At 38.0% G+C, this 23,589-nt stretch overlaps 2 protein-coding genes across 2 annotated transcripts; one reads left to right on the forward strand and one right to left on the reverse strand.

Moving 5' to 3' along the window:
* Nucleotides 1-534: 534 nt before the first annotated feature.
* Nucleotides 535-4,652, reverse strand: ucmab (upper zone of growth plate and cartilage matrix associated b). Its single transcript, XM_036575485.1, has 5 exons — nt 4,504-4,652; nt 4,205-4,273; nt 3,888-3,983; nt 1,960-2,058; nt 535-940 (listed from the first exon to the last, which is right to left on the reverse strand). The coding sequence occupies exons 1-5, from the start codon at nt 4,559-4,561 to the stop codon at nt 843-845; spliced, it is 420 nt and encodes a 139-aa protein (XP_036431378.1). The 5' UTR covers nt 4,562-4,652; the 3' UTR covers nt 535-842.
* A 4,140-nt stretch (nt 4,653-8,792) lies between these two features.
* On the forward strand, nt 8,793-23,509 carry hal (histidine ammonia-lyase). Its single transcript, XM_036576445.1, has 20 exons — nt 8,793-9,135; nt 9,258-9,318; nt 9,525-9,552; nt 9,779-9,853; nt 10,946-11,018; nt 11,286-11,352; nt 13,560-13,597; nt 13,721-13,846; nt 14,393-14,532; nt 14,658-14,705; nt 16,227-16,374; nt 17,714-17,809; nt 18,208-18,266; nt 18,366-18,446; nt 18,621-18,686; nt 20,407-20,572; nt 21,394-21,528; nt 21,933-22,041; nt 22,190-22,259; nt 22,666-23,509. Exons 1-20 carry the CDS (start codon nt 8,889-8,891, stop codon nt 22,795-22,797), a joined length of 1,965 nt encoding a protein of 654 aa, XP_036432338.1. The 5' UTR covers nt 8,793-8,888; the 3' UTR covers nt 22,798-23,509.
* The last annotated feature ends 80 nt before the right edge of the window (nt 23,510-23,589 follow it).

The following is a 23,589-nucleotide window of genomic DNA, read 5'->3' on the forward strand; positions in this document are numbered from 1 at the left end:
GGCACATAGGCATACATATACTAGCTGCATATTTGTCTTAATAGCGTATTTAACCATTAATAATACCATATACAGATGCAAATTTCGGGTTTAAACTATACTGATTTAAACATGACTACAGCTCAAAACAGCATGAATAAACTGGTAAAGGCCGAGTCATTTGCAGTTGTAGTATATCATACTGTAATTATCACAAAATTATACATCCTTCCAAATTTAAAAGATGAATCACACAGCATGCATCACAACATGCTTTGCATAATTTTCTCAAATCTTTCCAGTAAATCAGAAAGTAAAGCAATGTACATATTGTTTTGTCAGCTATGTAAATGAATATTTATTTTGTGCAATGCAATTTGTATAATGTGCTTGCATTACTGTTAGCATTGTTTTGATAGGTTTGTTACATTGCACGTTCTGCTTAGGTGCAAAGCTACAAAAGCAAAACACGAACAATTTGTGCAGCAGTAATTGTAGTAGGAAGATCAAGAATTGTATAATAATTAATTTCTTGTCCAGTTGCTGTTTTTTTTATTTTCGCCTGGAATAAGCAAAGGCTTTAAGTTTGAAAGAGCACAGCATCATTGCAAGTGATGTTATCAGTATCTTTAACTCTTCATCTACCTGCATCCCCACCAGAAATAATGGCTGCGTTTTTGTCCAGCAGATGGTGCTGTAGCTCTGACCCAATAGATTTTGTGCCATTTCCCAGTTAATAAATCTCTGAGTGCATGATGATGATGATGTTTTTACTCATAATTGTGCTACACAGTTGTCAGGGAATATTTTTGTTCAGTAGCACCTTTTTTATCCCCTGATGGGCAAAAGCTCTGCTGGCAGGTTTAAATGGTGTGCCGGTTGTACTCATAAGAAGGGTCAAGGCCATCATAGTGGAACTCTCTCCACTGCTCTGTCTTCTCCCGGGTTCTCTCATCTTGCTCTGAAAGAGAGATGAAAAATTTATCAGTTCGCAATGGGATAAATCAGTTAATAGATAGATACACTATATGGCCAAAAGTATGTGGACACCCCTCCTAGTTATTGGGTTGAGGGGTTTTGGCCTCACGTATTGCTAACAGTTGTGTAAAATCAAGCACTTAGCCATGCATAGACAAACATTGGCAGTAGAATGGGTCTTACTGAAGAGGTCAGTGATTTTAAACATGGCACGGTTAAAGGATGGCACCTTTGCCTCAAGCCTCATGAAAAGTTTGCAAAATGTCTGCCTCTGGAGGCAACATCAGCACAAGAACTGTGCATTGAGAGCTTCATGAAATGGGTTTCCATGGCTGAGCAGCCGTACACAAGCCAAAGAGCACTATGCACAATGGCAAGTGCTGGCTTAAATAGTGAAATAACCCCGCTGGACTCTGGAGCAGTGCAAATATGTTCTCTGGAGTGACGAGTCACGCTTCACAATCCGGCAGTCTGACGGACAGGTCTAGGTTTGGCAGATACCAGCGGAATGCATATTGTCAGCAATATGGTGGAGGAGGAATAATGATCTGATTGTCAGGGTCTGGGACTTTTGGTTCCAGTGAACAGTAATGTTAATTCCACATCATACAAAGATATTTGAAACAGTTATACGCTTCCAACTTTGTGACACCAGTAGAGGATATGTACTTACTGTAACTTAGAAAATCAGCAAAACACATTTGAAAAATGACTTTGGAGCACCTAAACTTTTGCAAATGATCGGTGGGGCATGCCTAATCATATTTTAGATTAATGGTGAAGACATCAAAACTATGAAATAACACATATGAAATTATGCAGAAAGCAAAGAAAAGCTTTGTGAGGACCCCCCTCAGGTCCTTTTCCCACATGACTGTCAGGGGCTTTTAAAAAAATCAATAAAATAAAAAGTGCATCCAAACTTTAGACTGGTAGTGTACATACATCATTCCATCCATCCATCCATCCATCCTTCCACTGTTATGAGATATTTATATTTACCATCATGCTCTTCCTCTGCATGACTCTCAAACTCGTTTCTCTGCTCCTCATGGTATTCTCTCTTCCTTTCGTCAGCTGCCAGTCTCTGTCTCTGCTCAGCTACAGGGAAAGCATCACATTTAAAAACAACATTTAAAGGGAAAGTAAAAAATAATCAGAATACAGCAGAAGAGGCCATACAGGAGTGGAGGGTTTGTTCATAAAAAAAAAAATCAGGTAAATTTTGATGACACAAAATGAAAATGGAATGTCAATTACAGAAGTTATAAACACAAGATAAGGTAGAAACAGGACTGGTTTTATAGTTAGGGCTGTGCAGTGAATTGTGCAAAATCAAACCCCTGTTTTTGGCTGCAAATACACCATTTCATTGAGCAGCACAACAGCACTGTTCATCAGATGAATGGACCAATAAAGCACAGCAATTAGCACAGAATGTGCTGTGACAGATGACAGGTGTTGATGCAGGTTGACGAACAGTAGGTGTTTTTGCAGACTGCCCTGTAGCTGTGGGTGGAGGTACACCCATCATTGCTCATCATGGTTGAACAGCATTGTGTTAAGTATGTATTGCAAATTGTGCGGCCTTAGTTGCAGGTAACTACAGTGTACTCTAATACAGTATGAAGATTATGGCAATATTTTTATAGTACAGTTGTTTTACTTTTTAGATGTAAAGAATCTCTTGGGCCTGGCTTGTAACTCATTCACTCATTCACTCACACATGTTTACCAGGCTGAAGACTCTCCACAAGGGGGAGCTTTTAGCACTCAAGTAGCTTCTGGTGCTTCATAAGAGTGATGCTTCATATCAGTGACACCATGTGTGCTTGCTTTGTTGGTACTTACACTCACATACAAAAGTTTGGATGCCCCTGGTCAAATTACATGATTTATTGACATGAGAACACAGAAATGACGGAAAAGTTTCACGGAAAAAATGAGCAAAACTTGTAACTTGCCTGGAGTGTTCAGATTTTTCACATGACTGTGAACTTGTTTATGCGCTAATGCACATTATGGTAACTCTTGCTTTGTTGATGCAAAGAGCTGTTTTTCAGATTCTGTATGATAAACTCTGACATAACCAATCACTACCCTGAACTCTGACCTCTCCAACTCACTAAAAATCATGTCATCACTTGTCTTTGGATAATCTCAAGAATTCTGAGTGAGTGCATTCCGTTTGTCTGCTTGCTGCAATTTCTCCAGTTCTTACAGGCTCAGCATTGTGCATCTCTAGCACACGTTTGACCATACATTTGCATTAGTCGTAAACAGACTTTAACGCTGGAGATCTTAGAGGAGGGCAAAGTGTAACTGAGGCTGCAGCAAATTAGAATCAAATGCAAAACAATAGCCCAGTCAAAAGCTGAAGACAAACATGCAGCCCCTGCTCTGACAGAAGCTGAGGGCTGAGTGCTGGTTTCTCCGTGTTGGCCTGTGGCTCCTGCTCGCCGCTGTGGTTAGCCTCTACTGCATTCCTCAGCTGGCTCAAAACACAGCGGTCAGGGGGAGCACCTGCAGAGCCCATGCTCTACTCTAAGCCTCTATTCTCCTGCCTTAGGTGTTTACATCTGGGTTTTTTTATTATTTTATGTATATGGCGTTAAGAAAGCCTCTATACTCAGTTAATTTGCTTTGACAGGTTGATAGATTATATTCAAGCATTTTATTACTGCATTTGTTCCAAACATAGAACCAGACCTTTTCCAAGTGGTGTCTTACATCGACACAACTATAGCTCCGTATGCACAAACAAATTTATCAGCTTCAACAGTCCAGTTGTTGTTTTGCAGCCACTTCATTAAGGCTTTCCATTAGGAACAAAAGCCAAATCAGTATTGACCATAACAACTTGTGTGCAACCCACTAATCATGCAAATTCTCTTGACTAACCATCAGCTGGAGAATATAAACTAACTTACCGTTGATCTCATCCTGCGTTTTCACTGACCTCCTGCCACGCCGTTTGAAAAAGCTGCTGGCATCATTCTCTTGCATGAAAATCCTCCTTAGCCCACCTTAGATTAAGTAATATACACAATGATGACTAGGACCACGTTTAAAGCATGTAGAGGTCACCCCCCCCATCATAGCGCACTGATATGGGGAAAGCAAGAAAAACACAGGTCAACACTCTTTTTCTGAAAGCTTAAGCAATTGGCCCCAGATATAACCATTATATTTGGATGATGATGAGCTACAACTGGATGAAGGTGATAGCTTATATTGTTTTGGTCACCTTGTGGGTTTGCTGCATTCTTGTCCACCTTTCCATCAGACACAGATGCACTGTTAACCTCATGGAACACTGCAATAGACCAGAAAGAATGTCACAAGTGTTTCCTACCTCCAAATCCATGTCTTACTCATGCATTCATAGCTACATGGTACAATGTTCTAAACTCCAGCACTGATGTTGTTGTCATTATTGTTGTTGTTGTAGGGCAAGGTCCAAAGATGTAATCTCCAGCAAGCAAAGGACCTGAGTCACTCCGTTTGCCCTTTTAACATTCTCCATCTCTTATGTGTCATACTCACAGGTGAGGACGAACAGCACAGTCAGACAGGTGAGCAAGGCGAGACGCGTCCACCACATTTTTACAGCTGCGTCCAAGCTACAGACAACAAAGGGGATCCACACAGAAATACCAGCAAGCTCTCATCTGAGGTGGAGCTTGTGACTCAAGGAGCAGTGGCAGGAATTTAGGAGATCAGCAGGCTGAGTGATGGGAGGGGCACAGAGAATTTGTTTCTGGAGGGTGGACCCTCAGCAAGTTGAGCAGTGCCTAGGCCTCCATGTAGGGTTAGGTTTAGTATAAGATTTAAGTTTTGGGTCTATATTAAGGTTAGAGTAAGATTTAGGTTTAGGGTTTGACTGTAACACATTCAACAAAAGTTTAATTTAATGTTTATTTAGATGATTTTCGTTCAAGACCAGCTGAGCACCTACAGAGCATCTAAAATGGCCTCTCTGTAAAAGTAATGCAATGGAATTGACTTGGCCTACATAGTTTCTACATGCACTCACTGGACATTTTATTAGGTACTTTGCATCTACACTCGCTGTCCATTTTATGAGCTTCACTTAAGATATTGGTACACTTTGCAGACCATCTTTTTCAGGGCAGGGCAGAAGTTGATTTCAAGCGTCCCTCAGATTTGAAAAACATTTCATTTCTTCATCTAAACTAAAATTTTGCTTTGCATTCACAGTGTTTGTTTAAGTTGAATTAAACCAGTTAAATTGCTTCTTACCACAAATTATTTTTTACAGTGTACGTCGTCAGCCAAGAATATCTAGGCAACAGCATCCTGTGGCCAGAAACTGACCACTGATGAAGAACTAGAGGACACAAGCTCACAGCAGCAGATGAGCTATCTCAAATTTTAAAAAGTGGACCAACAAAGTCAGTATAGAGGTGGCCAGTGTTTGAGTTCATACCATATTAAAGAGAATTTTATCTTTCAGTTTTTCACTTTTGACAATAGTTTTGATATTTTATTCCAAAAAAAAAAGATGTACATAGTGATTCCCGTTTAACCCAATGTGAAAGTGCAGATTTCATTCAAATGAGATTGAATGAAATTTATTAGTGTTATTAGTTTCAAATTATATTAATTTTGTAAGTGTGTGAAAGGTCAAACTGTTAGGATAGATCAGTTTTACTGTTTATTTGTTTTGTACCTAAGCTAATGTTAGCGTGGCTAATGTTAACAGATGCCTTTCAAATCCAACCTTTCAATTAGCTACCAGAGCTCAGTCTAGCTATGCATAGCATTTTAAACTGGAAACTTAATGTTAAGCAGTGAATCTAAACTCCAACCTAAACTCCTTAGACTGAATAGGACTTTTACCAGTATTCTGTAAAGCTTATCCAAACTCGCAACAGGCGCTGAAGAGTGGTCTTTGCTATAGGCAAAGGTAAGTAGACACCCAGGGCTCCATGAAAATGCATATTAGATATGTATGCTGACACTAAATAACCTTTTCTAAAATTTTCATGTATTATAAAATGAACGTTGTGTTGACTATATTTAGTAATAGTTATTATTGCCCCCTGAGTAATGGGCTATTTCATTTTGTTTCGTGATGATCCCATGTTCCTTATTTGCTGTCAGTCAAATTTCAAAATCTCAAGCTACCTGGCATCAGTAATATTTGTACTAGCAGACTAAAAAACTCAGTATAACAGAGGAAAAAACAGGAGTACATATGAAACACAGCTTTAGAAGCGGTTCAGTACAGACATACATGTTAGAGAATTAACACAAAGTGAATGGAGGCCAATTTAAATAAAAGATGAATCCTGGAAACAATGTTTACAGTAATTATAGGTAAATTGTCTGGGAAAGTCAGTCTGACTCGATGATATGAGAACATGTGTGGATGGTTCAGGCAGAAGAAGTGACACCAACCTCAGCAAACATATTTAACTCCCCACTGTACAACAGCAATGTGGGCAGGTGAGTGAGGAGGCAAATGAAAAACCAAGGGAAAACCAATACTTGTGGTTGAAGGAGGGTGGGATGGGGGAATCCTGTTTCTTGCCTAGAGCCCCAAATTCACTAAATCCAGGTGCTACTAATGAGTATATTTATAGATGGAGTATGGACAATTTTTCAGTATGGAATACTATTTATTTTCTCCATGTTGCTAACTTGTCAAATATTAAAATATTTGTAATACATTAATATCTAATATGAAATGTTTTGTTTACATGCACATGTGACATAGTCATAGAACATGCCTAAATTATTTTCTTAATCATGCCGTGAGATCTCCTCCCCTGATCCTTATTAATCTTACATAGGTTTTTAATATTATCATAAATATCTGCATGTGCTAACCACTGACTTAGCAGTAAAACAGCTTGCCAGCCTGGAGACATGACTCACAGCCCAGACTAGTGAATGTTTTTGGTGCAGTGAGTGGTTTGCGTTTGGGGGAAATGAGTATGGGCCCCTTCACACAAGGAGTCCCTCTCATAGCGGCTGCAGAGAAGCAGGAGGCTACTGGAGATGTTTGCTTACTGTTTTTTTTCCTCTGGAGTCTGGCCAAGCCTCAGGACAGGGTGAATGAATGTATAAATTGTGAAGTATGCCGCTTCAGAGGTAGAAGCAGACGAAGAAATATGTGAAAGAATGTGAGAGAAAGAAAAAGCAGAATGTTTGTGTTTTCTGGATTATCAATGAAAAGTTCTTGAGAACTCCCAGGTCTGATGTGTGTTTTGGGTGCTGCACTGTTCTTAACTACACTTTGGTGTCAGTGGATAAGCATGAAAGGCCAAAACTGGACTTTTTTCTCCAAACCCCTCAAAAGCCCAGACTTATCACGTCCTAATGCTTATTAGTATTCAATAACTACATAAACTACAATGCAAACTGTCTGAGTTATGTTTACACTATAGGAGTGTGTAATGAAAGTTTAGACCCACTGGCCGTTTAAGAGGCTAAATCAATATTATGTAATCAACCATTTTACAGCAACACCTTACATAAATGATTTAGATGTTTTTGACAATTAATTGCAAATTGAGATCTTAAAAGCTTTTTTCCTAAAAACTAAACACTTCAAAATGGTAAAATGAACATTTTTGAACGTCAGTATCCTTTATAAGACTCGCTGTACTGCAGCACCAATTCATATTCATTTGGTCATCATTTTTCAAAATGATTGGAATAAGAGGGAGCTGCATTTGAATGGACAATAGAGTATAAAGAAAATGTCCTGCATTTTTCAGCCTAATCTCTATCAACTGCATCTGTTTTATATGGTTGATTACCATGGGCAGTTAATTAAACTTAAAGTTGTTGGACATAGAATATTGTTCTGTAAACTTACTAGTAGAGACAGTAGTATAAATTGCCATTGAGGAATGTGATTTTACAACGCATGTGAAAAATAAGTAGCAGGACAGGGCCCTAGCAGTAGGAAAAAAATATCAAAAAAGAAGATAAAACATAATAAATTCATGATTTATAAATGGTAACAATAAACACAATATGTTTTCTTTCACAGTGGACTGATCTCCAATCTATTAGTGCTACATGATACCATACAGCACTCACTGCAGAGTTAACAGATTCACAGATTTCCTGCTACATTGGGCTAGTTTAAAAATGCAGTTGTGGACCACTTTTTTGAGTGCAGACAGTAGAACATGATACAGTACATGCTTTAAAGGGAGGTGTGAGGGAGGGGTATTGCAGTCTGCAGTGACACTGCTAGATGCTACTAAATCTTACACACTGCACCTTTTATGTAAAGTAGCTGACTGTTGCACACAATCAGTCACTAGATTTAAATCTGACACAGGCTAGCTTCAACTGACCCCAGCTAGATGGCAAAGTGCCATCTGTCTCTTTTGCAGAATTGTGGTTTAATGTGTCATTTCTGTGAATTTTTTTGGTAGAACGTTGCCAATATGACCCATAAATTGTGTAGCTGGGATTAAATGACCAAAGAATAAATGATCATTATCACTGTTATGTGGTTTTATGATATGGATGTGGATGTCTCACTTCAATGACCTACAAACTGAGTCATTAGTTGTCTCAATTTTGTCTGCCTGGTTAATGTTTGATAGACTCCTGTCTTCACAATAAGGTAACACATGTTAAATTTCACATTTGCACAGATTGTTCCTGCAAGCTATTCAGTGACTAAATGTGACTGTCCTTTCTAGTGTGTGTGTGTGTGTGTGAGTGTGTGTGCGCATGTGAATGACTGATCAGAAGAGGGCAGAGATAACTTACTCAAACACAACCATGGGTTCAACTGCCCATGCGCTGAGGAGGGGTTCATCAGTATGCCTCTGATTGGTCAGTTCAGGCTGGCGACCTCCACCAGACGTGATACCTCACACACCTTTCTGCAGTGCAAAACTGTGCGAACATCCAACCTTACTGGCCAAAGCTATACCATGCCACGTTTTACTGTGCATGTAAGGGATGAGTGGCTGACCGTCCCCTGTAAGGATGCGTCCTACTCTATAAACTGGTTAGGAGTGGAGGCTCTCAAACGGTACGCCAAGAACAAGCCTGATAACGGAGGAATCCTAAATATCAAAGATGTGCACTTTGTGGCCAGGAGGTGTCAGGGACAGGGACTGTTGGATGGTGACGATACAATAGAGGATGTCTTGGAGGACAATGACTTTGTGGAGCTCGGTAACGTTAAACATGTTCTGCTCTCACGTTTTACACTTTCTCATGAGGTTATTGTGTCAGAACCAAATGAAATAATGATTTTTTTGTATTTTTAAGTCCTGGTTTTGTTTTAATTTGTCTAGAGATTGAAGGAGACACCATGTCTTGTGACTTCATTCCCAGCCAACCTGGAATGTCATATTTGTATCCTTGTAAAACATCATACTATATACTCTGCTAAAATGCTCTCAAACTAGATTCATAAAATGTGTATAAAATCCTTGTTTAAACTTTGCTGAAGAATACAACCGTTCACAATGCAAACAGCAATTCATGCAACTTGATGATTGTTGCAAAGTCTCAATTTTATGTGAACGGTTAACCGACACTACCTTAACAGAAGGAACCAGAATAAGACCCTACAGAGAGCCAGACGAGGTAAGAATGTTTCATACCTTCTTAGAAAACCATTTGCCTTGAAGAAAATGTAAAATTTTATCCTTTGAAAGAAATTAGTGTTAGAGAAGCATTGTCAATATAAAGTTTAATTTAAACACTTTTGAACAGAATGTTTTGCAATCATCACCAAAAATGGTACACATTGTGGCATCAAAAACAGATGGCTTATTATAACTCTGTGAATGACGTGTTTGGTTGTGTTCAGTATATTTTTTTAGATGGAAATAGTCTGAGTTCCACTGACCTAGTCAACCTAGGACGAGGCCTCTACAAGATTAAGGTAAAGAAAAGACAACAGTGCTGAAGATCTGAAGGTCTGAAACTTGAATGTACATATTGAATGTACTGGTAATGTGCAGTACTGTGCAAAAGTCAAAGACCACTCTTTATTTATTTAAAGGGCTGTCAGAACAGCCATTAAATACAAATGAAAAACCAGAAAACATATATTTAACAGAAAATTACACTGAAACTTCATTGGCTAAATATACTAGCAATTTTTTTAGCATTAAGTGTTTCTACCCTTTGCCTTTACTGCAGCTTCATTCTTTTTATGTGTCTTGCTTTCAGTTTTTTAAAGAAATCTTTATAGTTTTCCACACCTCCAAAGTTCAGTCTTAGAAGTTGGTAGCATTTTCTGCTTCTTATCATCCAAGGGATCTGAAACATGTTCAGAGATGTTGAGATGTGGACTCTGGGGTGGTCGGTCCATTGTTCTGAGACAATTTTCTTGCAAATTTTCTTCTTTTTGGTCTATTTCCTTTTCACAGTAACAGCTACTTAACAGCTGCACATTCTTTCGGACTCATAGTGCTGAGTTGTCTTCTTACAGTGGAAGGATGAACAGAAACCTGCGGATTTTTTTTAGATTTCTCAGAGATGAAAGATTTAAGTATATCTGCTGGTGATCGTTTCGGTGGTCTATCAGGTCTTGCATGGTTGTTACAACTCCAGTTTTGGGAAAAAAAAACTTCTATTTTTTCTTATTTTATAATAATGACTTTGCTGTTCCTTGTGCAAGTGGGTTATCTTTCATTTAATCTTTTCAGAAATATCTCCTAAAATAAAGTAATTTGTACTAAATGGCTATTTTGACTGGAAATTAATGAAATTAAGTCTTTGACTTTTGCACAGTATTGGAATTCATACTGGTATTGTATTTGATATCACTATCACTTCTTAAAATTCAAAAAGTGATTAAAATTGCTGTACATTTAATTACTGTTCATTGAAATGTAATTATTGTACATTGAAAATGTCCCTAACCATAGCTGTCGCCTAGAACATAACATTTTATCTAGGGTTAGGCATGTTTATTGTTCAAAGGCATGGTAATTGTTCAAACTTGTTCAAACTGAGTGTCTATCTTTAGCTGACTCCCGAGGCTGAGAAAAAGGTTGACCAGTCAAGAGAACTTCTGGACACCATAGTGAAAGAAAAGAAAGGTAGGCAGGTGGAACTTCATTTTAACTGGGTTCTACAAGCACTTAGTAGGTTTAAATAGTATTGAGACTGTCTACTGAACTGAATCAGATTGCACATTATATACAGCAGTCTGTATGAAACACTTTTTGGTTGTTGTTGTGCCTGTTTTAAGTTACATGTAAGTCGTGCACTGTGGCTCAAAACAGGAATTTACACACAGTTAGTGGAACTGAATGATTCAAAGCAGACGTGTACACTGCAATCTGATTGTTTACTCTGTTCTCCAGTTGTGTATGGGATCACCACAGGATTCGGGAAGTTCGCTCGGACGGTCATTCCCATCAGCAAACTCAAGTACAGTCATGCTTTTGATCTTTGGGTAGCTCCCTTTATCATCTGGTCTTCATTTTCCTGTTTTCTCTTATTTGCTTTGTGTGACCAGGCAGGGGCGGTCTTTGCAGTAGGCCGGGGGTCGGCAACTCAAATGTTAAGAAGAGACATTTTGTCCTTTCAACAAAAATCAATTCACCTTGGGAGCCACAACATTTCTTGTCCATTATTTGAAGTTTTGAATATTTCACCATCTTGGCTGTAATTATGTCTCAGTATGTGCTAATGTCCAAGTGTAGACTAAAAAATATTATATAAACAAAAACACAGACTTACTTTGCTCTTCTTTAAGCTTCAGCTCAGCTATAGCTGCTTTTCTCGCATCTCCAGCAGGGAACTTTTCCAAAAGTAGAACAGTTTCTTGTGAAATATCTCTCAGTGTTCGACCTTTTTTTACGAGGCTGAACTTCTTATTCCCCAGCTTCTTGTTCTAATTTTCCCATTCCACCTTAAATGGTACTTGAGGCACCAGAACGTACCTGCTGCACCATTTAAGGTGGAATAGGAAAATTCGAACAAGAAGCTGGCAAACGAGAAACTGACTTCAGCTTTGTGACTTTTTAGTGTTTGACAGTTTCTCCCTGCTGATTAAACATATTAGGGAATCTGCTGCAGTGCTTACAAATGCAAATAAGTCCATTCATCTCCGAATTATTGATGTTTGTCCTATATCTTTCTCTTCGTCTTTTCGTTAGCTGCTAGCTAGGGGAGATTGTCGTCTGTGTTGCTATGGCGACAATCAGTCAGTGCACCAATCAAGGTTAAAGGGTGAATTAGCAGACGTAGGCTACATTAACTCCAACATTTATAACCATTTATTGTTAAACAGTGTTTGAACGATCAGTAAAACTTTATTTTACTGCAAAGAAGGATTAATTTATTTTTACCTAACAAATCTATTTCTGCTGTGGAGCCGCAGCAGGGCAGTAGAAGAGTCGCATGTTGCCAACCCCTGCACTAGGCGAAGGTAGGCAGCCGCCTAAGGCCCCCATGAGCCAAGGGTCCCATGAAAATACAAATGAGATATACTGTATGTGTTGATGTTGAATAACTTATTCAGAAATATATATATATATATATATAAAATTACTAATTACTTCTCTCGAAATTGAATTAGATTATATTACTTATTACTTCTTGGAAAGTGCTGCTACTTTACCAAACTATCTTACCGCATCAATCAGCAGATAGTGTTGTTTGTTTCTTACAACAAGCAAAATTATCTGCCAATGTAGTGAGACAATTTTACCAAATAAAACTACTTAGAAATGAGTTAAATAATCTAATGATATTTTCAAAATGAGAAATATTAAACTTGTAATGTTTTTACTTGCCAAGACAGATTTTTTTGCCGTGTAGACACACTGTAAACTTAAATTAGTTGACTGTACTTTAAAAAGCATGCAAACGTAGTGCTGCGTAATTACTTAACAGGTTCAAAGCTTAAACAGCTTTATATTTGAGTTATAGTTACTTTCTAATTTTCAGTGATCCACACTTCTGCTGTAAGTAACATGAACTAAAACGGCCTAGTAATCATAAATGGTTTCCACTGAGCTGGCAGTGCTCTACTTTTTCAAGCTCTGCTCACTGTTGAACTGGTTAGGTTAATGTGACTGAAATATTCTTCTTTGTATAAATTATTGGCATCAGTGAGAATAACAGCAACATGTAAAAATGCATCAAAACTTCACATTTAACAGGAGAGCATATTCTGAAACAAAATAACATTTTGCAAAGAGAATTATATTTATAAATTAGAAAAATAAGAGGTAATTAACAGAAACCAGCAAAACTGCCAAGAATGCTGGGAAGCTTCTCACAAGACTACTCAGTCTGTAGGACTGATCCAAATGAACTGATCTGTACTAGATTTATCTCAGTAACTCAGGATTATACAAGAAATACTATGTCTTACTAGATTTGTATTAGGAAATTTAACAAGTTAGTAAAGTAAACCAAAAAAATTCATTAGTGCAATTCTTATGTGTAGCAGTGCAGTTGCGTCACAATTTAAAAATGTGTATCTGTGAGGCCTCATTCCTGTCTTTTTGCCTAGAGCCCCTGAATCATTAAATCCGCCCAGCAACTAAGTGTAAAATGCAGCCCAACAGACCGAAAGCTTTGAAATCTACTTTGGCATACCTGAACTATATTTCTCTGTTTCACAGGGAGCTGCAGGAGAATCTTATTCGCTCACACTCAGCAGGTGGGATCCAAGATCTCAAATCAGAATTCTGTTATCGTCTAAATTCATTAAACAGTGCACCCTTGTCTGGCTCGACCTCTCGTGTGCTGTGATTGTGCGGTGTGTCACTGTGTGTTTGTGCAGGTTTGGGCAGTCCTCTGAGCCCTGAGCGGACGCGCATGCTGCTGGCCCTCAGGATAAATGTCCTGGCTAAAGGACACAGTGGCATCTCTCTGGAAACCCTCCACACAATGATACAGGCTTTTAATGGTACATAAAAGCTTTTTAGCAGTGCTGAGCTCAGGAGAATACTGCTTTGGCAGTTTTGGAAGTGTCTAGAAGTTCATTCAGAAATACAAAGGCTCTTTCAGAGAAGACTTTGGTGTTAATATCTGAGGATAAATCCTTCTTTGATGATTCTTTACTTGAAAAGGCTTCACTGAGGGAACCACAGGATGTTTTTTCTTCAGAGTCAACTTTCAAAGGTGGTGTTATCACAGTCAGAATCAGAATCACTTTTATTTATAAGTACCTTACACATACAAGGATTTGATTGCATTCAGCCAGGAGAGCATTAGTGAGGTCAGGTACTGATGTTGAATGATTAGTTTTGGATCACAAACGCAACTCCAACTCATCACAAAGTCATCACTGCATCACTTCATCACTACGGAGAACACTGCTCCACTGTTTCACAGCCCAGTGCTGGGGCGCTTTATGTCCTTAGCACTGGACGTGGTGACCTTAGGTTTATGTGCTGCTGCTCCAAAGTGTCTCATTCTATTAGTTTCCATTCGTTCCCTGTGGTGTTCCCAGCGTCCTGTCTGTCGTTCGTTCCTGAGAAAGGCACAGTGGGTGCCAGCGGAGACCTTGCTCCTCTTTCTCACCTGGCACTGGGGCTGATGGGAGAAGGGAAGATGTGGTCACCTAAGAGTGGGTGGGCTGACGCCAAATACGTAAGAATTCGCTGCTCAAACTCCATTCATGTTGCATCCCAGTGTTTACCAAACTAAAAGACGAAACAACAGCATTATGAAATGTGCCTTTTCAGATTGACCTTTGACCTTTCCATTGCTCATAGGTTTTGGAAGCTCACGGACTGAGGCCTATATCACTAAAGCCAAAGGAGGTACTGCTGACCTCTGTCAGGCTTTAACCACTTTTATCTGTCTCTGTGTTGACATAGTGGTGGTGTTCTCAGAAATGTGTCCTTGACTCACCTGCTTTGTTTTGTAACTGGCTGGGAGTAAATATGAAAAAGGGAGAAAACAATGTTGAGCAAGGCTAATCTGAGAATAAAAATACACTATTAGAGATAGTGGAGTTCCTGGCTCTTTGTGCATGAGTATACAAAGTATAGATAGACTGCACTTAAGTGAAAGTTTGAGTAATGTGTCAAAATCTTACTCAGTTAGGGAAAAAGTGGAAGTATTGAAAATATACTTGCATGAATGTAAAAAATATCAATGTTATAATATATAATATATAAAAGTTAAAATAAAACAATTTAACAAATAACATTAACATAACATTTTTTTAAATATTAAAAATATATTGATATGTTTCTGCATAATCTAAACTAATGAGTCTACCTGGTATTAAAGTGTCCATATGCTACATTTTCTTGTATGTTTTTCCCCCTCTGAGGTTCACTTTTAATGCTTGTGTGTTTTTATGTGCCAAAACATTCATAATTCATTTTACATGCCTATTCCCAACCTCTTTTTATCTTAGTCTTAACACAGTCTTAACACATGACCTGTATGAATTGGGAGGCAAGTGATACATTTAAAAAAATGTAATGAAACTTTAAAATGTTTACACACCGCATCAAACTCTAAAGACTGTGATAATGTGTTGTGGTGACTGATGGGCAGTACTGCTTCTTACATAAAGACAAATTAGCCTACACTCTTGAAAATGGTCCTGCAAGGGTTCTTCAGTAGAGACAGTGGTTCTATATAGAACCATAAACACTCAAATAACCATCTGCATGCTTAAAGGGTAAAATGGTTCTTCAGACTGATGGAAGATGTGTTATATATGGTGGTTCTATATAGCACAAAAAAGCATTCTTCTGTTGCTACAAAGCTTGTAATAATAGCAGAACACTTTTTGGTGCTCTATTGAACCCTTTTCAAAGATGTTCTATGTAGAACCATATACAACAAATTTTCCATCAGTCTGAAGAACCATTTCACCATGCAAAGAACACTTCTTTGAGTTTTTATGGTTGTGTATAGAACCATTATCTTTACTGAAGAACTATGTTTTCAACAGGTGGATTTTACAGTGATGTGTGAAGTTTTTAAGATAACGTTAACAAAATGCGCAGGACTCGCTTGATCGGCAAAATAAAAAATAGAAGAGTGAGGTCTAAATGAAAATGTAAGGAGTAGAAAAGTATGTTTTTTTCTCATGGAGATGTAATTAGATAATAATACAATATTCAATTTCAGTAATACTTAAGTAAAATACTAAACTTCCAAAATAATACTTGACTATAGTAACAAAGTACAATTAGCTACGCATTTCCCTCCGTGTCTCTGTGTATATGTGTTGTCCATATACTATATAATATATAATCTTTTATATAATCTCCAAAAAGGTTTCTGTTAATGAGGCATGATCAAACTTTCTCCATCTGCAGGGCCTGGCTCTGATTAATGGGACGCAGATGATCACCTCGCTGGGTGCAGAGGCTGTGGAGAGAGCAGAGTCTGTGGCCAGACAAGCCGACATCATTGCTGCGCTCACGCTGGAGGTCCTGAAGGGAACCACGAAAGCATTTGACAGTGGTGAGAAAACGTTTCCTTCAGAATTTTAGTTTATTTATAGTCTAATCTAAAGTTCACATTGAAATGGATATTTATAATTTTATGAGATGAAAATGGATATTTTTGAAAGCATAGCCTGTAGGTTTTTTCAGCTGATCACTACATGAAGATGAAGGTTTTGGATTCTCTTATTGGTAAAAAGAAATTTAATTCTAATTTTCATATTTGTGATTATGTAAAGTCAGTTTTTTGAGTCTTGTGACCTTATATGCAAACCTTATATGAATACAGAGGGAAACTGGCTCTCCCTCTCACATGGGCACACCTGATTGGCTAAATATAAAATAAGCAGACATGTGTCTTCTGTGAACTTATATTTTCTCTTTTTTCTTGAAGTCCTTTTTAAATTCTCCTCTACCTGGAAGCATTTTTCTTCCACAGTTGTCCAACACCTACACTCATCATAGAACTGGCTTTTATGTTAGGAAAAAAATAATTAAGTTGATATTGGTTGATTTGACCCATTTTTATGATGTACTTAAGATTTTACTGTTGAAAGAACATAATTATTATTAAGTCAAACAAGTCAAATAAAAGAAAATGAAGTGTGTTTTTCCAGTGATACACTTCTCATGACATTTCCACCTGGTACAAGATGCATAACCAAATAAATGAACTCTGTTGTACTTTCAGTAGAATATATCCCATATTACTCAGTTATTTTGAGTAAGGGGAAGGTTGATTTTTTTTTTCCAGCTATTTGTATACTGGCCCCTTGTCCAACTTCACATCTCTTCTTTTGGGTTTAAACTCATATTTTGGTTAATTGCTTAGGCTCATTATTGTTGGGATTACCACATTCTCTAAGCCGACTGGGCACTACACTCCACTTTTAAACCAACTCTAGTAAGATAAGTTGGACCAACTTAAGTTAAATCAACATTATTAAGTCAGGTTCAATGAACTTTAATGAGTTAAGTTGGAAATGTAATAGCAGATTAAGTTTAGCCAGTTTGAGTAAATTAAGTTGGATAAACATAATTGCCTTATTTTGAAAGAAAACTATTTAATTGTGTGGAAATACTTTCCATAATATATTTCAGTTAAGTTCAGATAAAGAATGATTTTTTGAGGGTACAAGAGAATGCATGTCATTGTTTTGATTCGCTGACAGTTTTAGACTCACCTTCTTATGACAAATTCAAAAACAGATCATACTAGATGTTGCATTTCAAAACCAAAGCAGTGTCTTCTCTATTCTGGAAAACATGCACTGGATTCAGTGCAACTTTCCTGTACAGTTCTAGATGTTTTATATATTGTCACAATGAAACTCAGATTTGTTCCAAACCTCTCACAGACATTCATGAGCTGCGTCCACACCCAGGGCAGAAGGAGGTGGCCTTGCGTTTCCGTGCTCTTTTGGACTCTGATCACCACCCCTCAGAGATTGCAGGTAATCACTGTTTGCTCTGAAACTCAACATAACCCCTGGTCAGATTACATGTTTTGTTGATGTTCTAGGAGAAAATAAATACACATCCTCTTCAGAGAACACACTAATGCACACTCACTCTTTTTATTGGCTAAATTTAACATGTTCTAAAAAAATAAAATGTAAAATTGGCCTTTGCAAAAGTTATGGCACATTTTATACCTTATGTTTCACTTTTATCTAATATGTTAAACTTAGCATATAAAGAGAAATTGCAATCTAAAAGCTAAAAGACTCATTTATGTTTGTTCCCTGTAGATGACGTGTAAATTCATTTTCATTCATTTGACTGGGGGTGTTAAAAATTTTGTATCAGACTGTACCTTGCAGTCTGTTTACTATGCTGTTTACATCAATAGAAAGCCACAGGTTTTGTGACCGAGTCCAGGATGCATACACCATGCGCTGCTGTCCCCAGGTAAAGCCAGAATCTGAGGTCAACAAGACAATGATCAACCCTTATCATCACTTCTGATGGTCCATCTACTTTAGTTTGGCATTTGTCTTTTTTTCACAGGTCCATGGCATCGTCAATGATACAATTGCTTTTGTGAGAAATATCATCAACACAGAAATTAACAGTGCTACAGATAATCCTGTATCCTTTATGCATTATAATAAGCTTTAGGTAAAATCAGAGAAACCATTTTTGTTAGACATTTGTTTTTTACAGCACTGCAATTGCATTGCAATGATGTTTCGTATCCATTTGCACTCCTCCTACCTTCTCTTTTAAATCCTGCACCTGTTCAAACCCTGACAAATGAACTAGATGGTCTTTGCAGAGAGGGGAGAGACCATTTCTGGAGGCAACTTTCATGGAGAGTATCCCGCAAAGGTACTGTTAGTCTAGATATACAGTGAGGGGGTGTATTTAGACACACTGGCCCTCATTCACCAACCATTCATAAGAAGAAATTTCTTCTTAAACCCACTTACGCAGTTTTTATAAAGATTCTAACATTCACCAGTTTTCTTATTTGAGATTTGTTCTTAGGTAAGAAAAGAATCAACACACACTCAGAGCACAAAGGTGTGAACAGTTCAGCGCTTTAAGAACACATCATCAAATCTGATGCAGACTTTTTCTTAGGACCTTTCTCAAGTATTAATTTGAGAAAAAAACATAGGAAGATTTTGGTGAATGAGGCCCAATGTTTTGGTAATTTAATATGCTTCCAACGCATATATCCACTTTAAATTTATGCTTGTAAAGTACCTCCAAAACGGTAACTTGTATCTCCAAAATGGTAACTTTACAGGGGAAGGAAAAAAACCTGCTTTGCTTTTAATGTAAGTCAATGGAACCAGACATTTTGTCCAAGTCATTTTGATCCATTTCTGTTGGTCCATTCATCATGAAATTTACACACAACGCAAAGAGCAGCAGGCATTTTCAAATTATGTCAAAAACTGAAAAATGAGAGATACGAGGTTTTCTTCCAACAGCAGTGATATATATATACATATATATATATATATATATATATATATATATATATATATATATATATATATATAGTGTATGAATATATACATTTTTCATGCATGTCTGCATTTATGCATACATTTTTCCTTTATTATTCATAAGCACAAAGACAAAAGACATTATGTGTGTAAATGTGAAGTAGATATATGCACTGGAAGTTTATAATATAATAAAAAAATGAAAGTGTCTGCATACCTGTTTCTCTTCACTGTAAATCATAGAAATAGATGATTACGTCACTGTGCAAAAGACTGATAAATTCAGTTCAATTAAATTTAATCCAATTCAACTTTATTGTTATTAAGCACCAATACCAATACAGTGTTGTAGAGTATAATGACATACTATCAGGCTACTTCTCTGATGCAGCAATAATAACAATAAAACAATAATAATTTAAATCAAACAAATTGATTTATGTGGGCAGTAAATATGATTTTGTTTGTGAAACACTATATAACATCAGAATAAATACACCTAATTATTAATACAATAAAAACAAGAATTTAATTTAGAATTTAAGCTATATATGTCTTGTGAGATGAACTGTGAAGAAGAACAGAAACTGTTTTATTTCATTAAACACATCTTTCTATGACACTCAACATTTGTCAATCATTGAAAAAAAAACTGCACTTTGGGGACATCAGCATCCCCGTGCGGCTGTAAAGGTTATATTTTACTATCAACATGCTTGATGAACCAGGTATTGGATTATAACTACAAATACTGGGCTGCCTGAGGAGAGGTTTAGTTAAGCTAACACAGTAACAGACAAAATTACATTTAAGTGCATAGTGTTGATATTTATTTATTCTAATGTTAATGTTCTTTCAAGCAAATAAATGTTTTCTGCCCAGATAAATAGCTTTAAATATAATCTTCTCAAGTGGCCTTTTGCCTAGTGTTAGAAGGACATGCACTGGACTGCATGTTGTGTGAATGTGCGATATCAGTGTGTGTCTGTTTGTCTATTTTCTGTCTGTCTATTTTCTGTCTGCCTCTTGTCTGCTCATAACTCAGGCAAATATATAACTTGCCTGTCTGTCTCTCTGTCCTTCCCCCCTAGGCACTAGATTTTTTGGCTATAGGGGTACATGAGCTGGCGTCTATCAGTGAGAGACGTATTGAACGTCTTTGTAATCCGTCTCTCAGCGAGCTACCTGCCTTCCTGGTCAATGAAGGAGGACTGAACTCCGGCTTTATGATCGCACACTGCACTGCAGCAGCCCTTGGTCAGTCATTCTCATCCTAACACACCCACAGTGAACCAACTCAGTCAAATATATAACTTCTTCACTATATAAAGCAGTTATTAACTGCCAAGGAATCTCGTGATCTTGTCAGAGAAGGTATATCCCATGGGCAGCTAGACAAAACACGGTTTCCTTAATAGTTTTATAAATTTTTTTCAGGAGAAAAAAAAACTTGTAAGCGTTGGCCCTGTCGTCAGGAGATCACAAGTTCGATCCCTGGTGGTGCTACAGCCATCCGTAGCCGGGAGTCCAAGAGAGCACAATTGGCCTCGCTCTCTGGGTGGGTAGGATGCCCCCCCTCTTCTCCCCCCATCACTTAACACGATACTAGTCAGCACAGGCATCTGTTAGCTGACATAACAGATCTGATGGTTGGCGCTTTCCTCCGAGCGCGTTCAGCTGTCCAATGACGTCGCATTAGTGGCAGTTAGAAAAGATGCGGTGGCTGGTTTCACAGGTCTTGGAGGAAGTCTGTGTTAGCCTTCACCCTCCTAGCGCTGGTAGTATTGTGCGATTGGGGGAGTCCTAACTAGTGGGTGGAACTGGAGACGACTATATTGGGGAGAAAACTGGGGAAAAAAAAGAAGGTTCTCTATGAACACTCTTTCAACACACTTGCAAACATCAGATTCATCCGCTATGAGAAGGGGTCTGAAGCACAACCGCCATTACAAAAATTCCATACATTGTGTGCAAATACACATTTCCATCAGAGTGTCTCCAACTCCCCAAATCTTACTTATTGCAGCTTTAAGTTTACATGTCAGCTTTACTTGCTAAAGGCTCTTGTTTCCTTGCAGTTTCTGAAAACAAGGTTCTGTGCCACCCCTCCTCAGTGGACTCTCTGTCCACCAGCGCAGCTACAGAAGACCATGTGTCCATGGGCGGCTGGGCTGCCAGGAAGGCCCTGAGAGTGATCGAACATGTCGAGCAAGGTACAAACACCATCAAATTATACCCCCAACACCTGAATATATATACACCACTGAGTGCTGGTAACAGAAATAAATGAGGTGCAATTCAGTTCTATCTTGGACCTATATTGAATTTACATGATCTTAAATATTACCTCTTCCATTAACCTCCACTGTTAACCCTTTAAACTCCAAGGCCCACCCCTCAGTCTGATACCTTCATAAAGTACATATAAGTGTCATAGAAGTTACAAAATCATTGAGAGTAGTTACTGAATACTTCCCCTTAAGATTAATAACTGATTAATAACCCTAGGGTTCTGGGGTTGATATAAGGATGAATAGAATTCTAACAGTTATATACAGTGCAGAGGTTGAAAGTGTGTGATTTTGACTGAGGCTGTGCTTTGTTTGTTTTCTCTCAGTGCTGGCTATTGAACTGCTGGCAGCTTGTCAGGGTATAGAGTTTCTCCGCCCACTCCGGACCACAACGCCATTGGAGAAGGTGTATGACCTTGTGCGTTCTGTAGTCAAGTAAGTAAAGTGACACTGACCAAAACAAATCTTGGACCCCAAATGCTGAACCAGTCAATATTTGTTTATTCCTCTTTTGACCTCTCTTTTCCCCCTTCTCTCTCTCTCTCTCTCTCTCTCTCTCCCCCTCTCTCTCTCTGATGGACAGGCCCTGGATAAAAGACAGGTTTATGTCTGCAGACATTGAAGCTGTTCACCGGCTTCTTGTAGACCAGAAGGTGAGTCCCATTGTACCATTTTACATCCATGATTCGTGGCTAGAGATCAGTGGCTAGGCTAGCAGTCAGAATTGGCTAACACCACGGGGATTCCCAGTGGTTGTATGTATTTGCATATTCCATGTTGAGTATCGTATTGAGAGAAAACTGAAGAATGAAAACATGAAAACAATATAAAATCATAAATTCTGTCGAAACAATAAGACACTGGGATAAAATGCTGCGCTACAGAACATTACATAACACAAGAAATAACAGATTAGATTCTAGTTTTAGGGCAGAATGCCCCTTCAGCTTGGATCCTGGTTGAATCTCAGTCTTATCCACTATAAAAGAAATAGAACAGAGCTTCTTCTCCTGTCATGCCTTCAGCTTGTGCCTCATTCACCTCCTCTTCTTTGTCCAGGTGTGGAACGTTGCTAAGCCGTACATTGAGAAGTACTGCACTGAGCTCTTGCCTGAATCACGTCCGTCCTCTCCCACTGCCTTCTCCCTGGAGCCCCCACCTTCACCAAGAAAACGGGTCCGACTTGAATGACCAAGAACCCACTGAGCTACACAACTATACACTATTTTTATGCGCTCAGTGCTGATTAACATCTTTCTTACTACACACAAGATTAGAAATATGTTGTAGCAAATGCGCAAAAAAATTTGATATGTTGTAATCCATTGTAGTGTGTGATCTTAAGTGTCAGAGAACGTTAAAACACATCCGGTCTTCATTCATCAGGTTCATATTTATGAAACTATTTTAATGTCAGTCATCACTACTCCACTGTGAGCACTTGGGTTTAAAATGTTTTAAAAAAGAAAATCCTTTGGTAGCTCAAGTGCTGTGCAAAAGTCTCAGGCATCTGTGAAAATGATACAGTCATATGCAATAGTTTGTACACCCCTGCACACATGAGATATTTTGTTGGTTTTCTAAGTGAACACATTTAATTTTATGGTACAATTTGTATTTATTTGCATAGTGAAAAAACATAAAATTATAACATATGAAATGTGCCATAACTTTTGCACTGGACACATTTTATTTATTTTTTTTTCCAGTATTTGATTTCAGTGTTAAAGAAACGGTAATTATGCATTAAATGTGCAGTGGTGTATTCTCTGTAGAGGATGTGTTAACAAAACATGTTGTTTGACCAGGGTCGCCAAAACCTTTGCATATGACTGTATAGAAAGACACTGGAGCATTTATTTGTTTTAAAAAATGCATTAGAATAAAGACAAATATAAATCAGTGTGTTAGTGTAATCATTTCCAAATGTCTTCTGGAGGAAGTTAAGTATTAACAGTTGCCATCCACTACCTGCTTCAGCTG

Source organism: Colossoma macropomum, unplaced genomic scaffold (assembly GCF_904425465.1).
Source record: "Colossoma macropomum unplaced genomic scaffold, Colossoma_macropomum, whole genome shotgun sequence".
Lineage (NCBI taxonomy): Eukaryota > Metazoa > Chordata > Actinopteri > Characiformes > Serrasalmidae > Colossoma > Colossoma macropomum.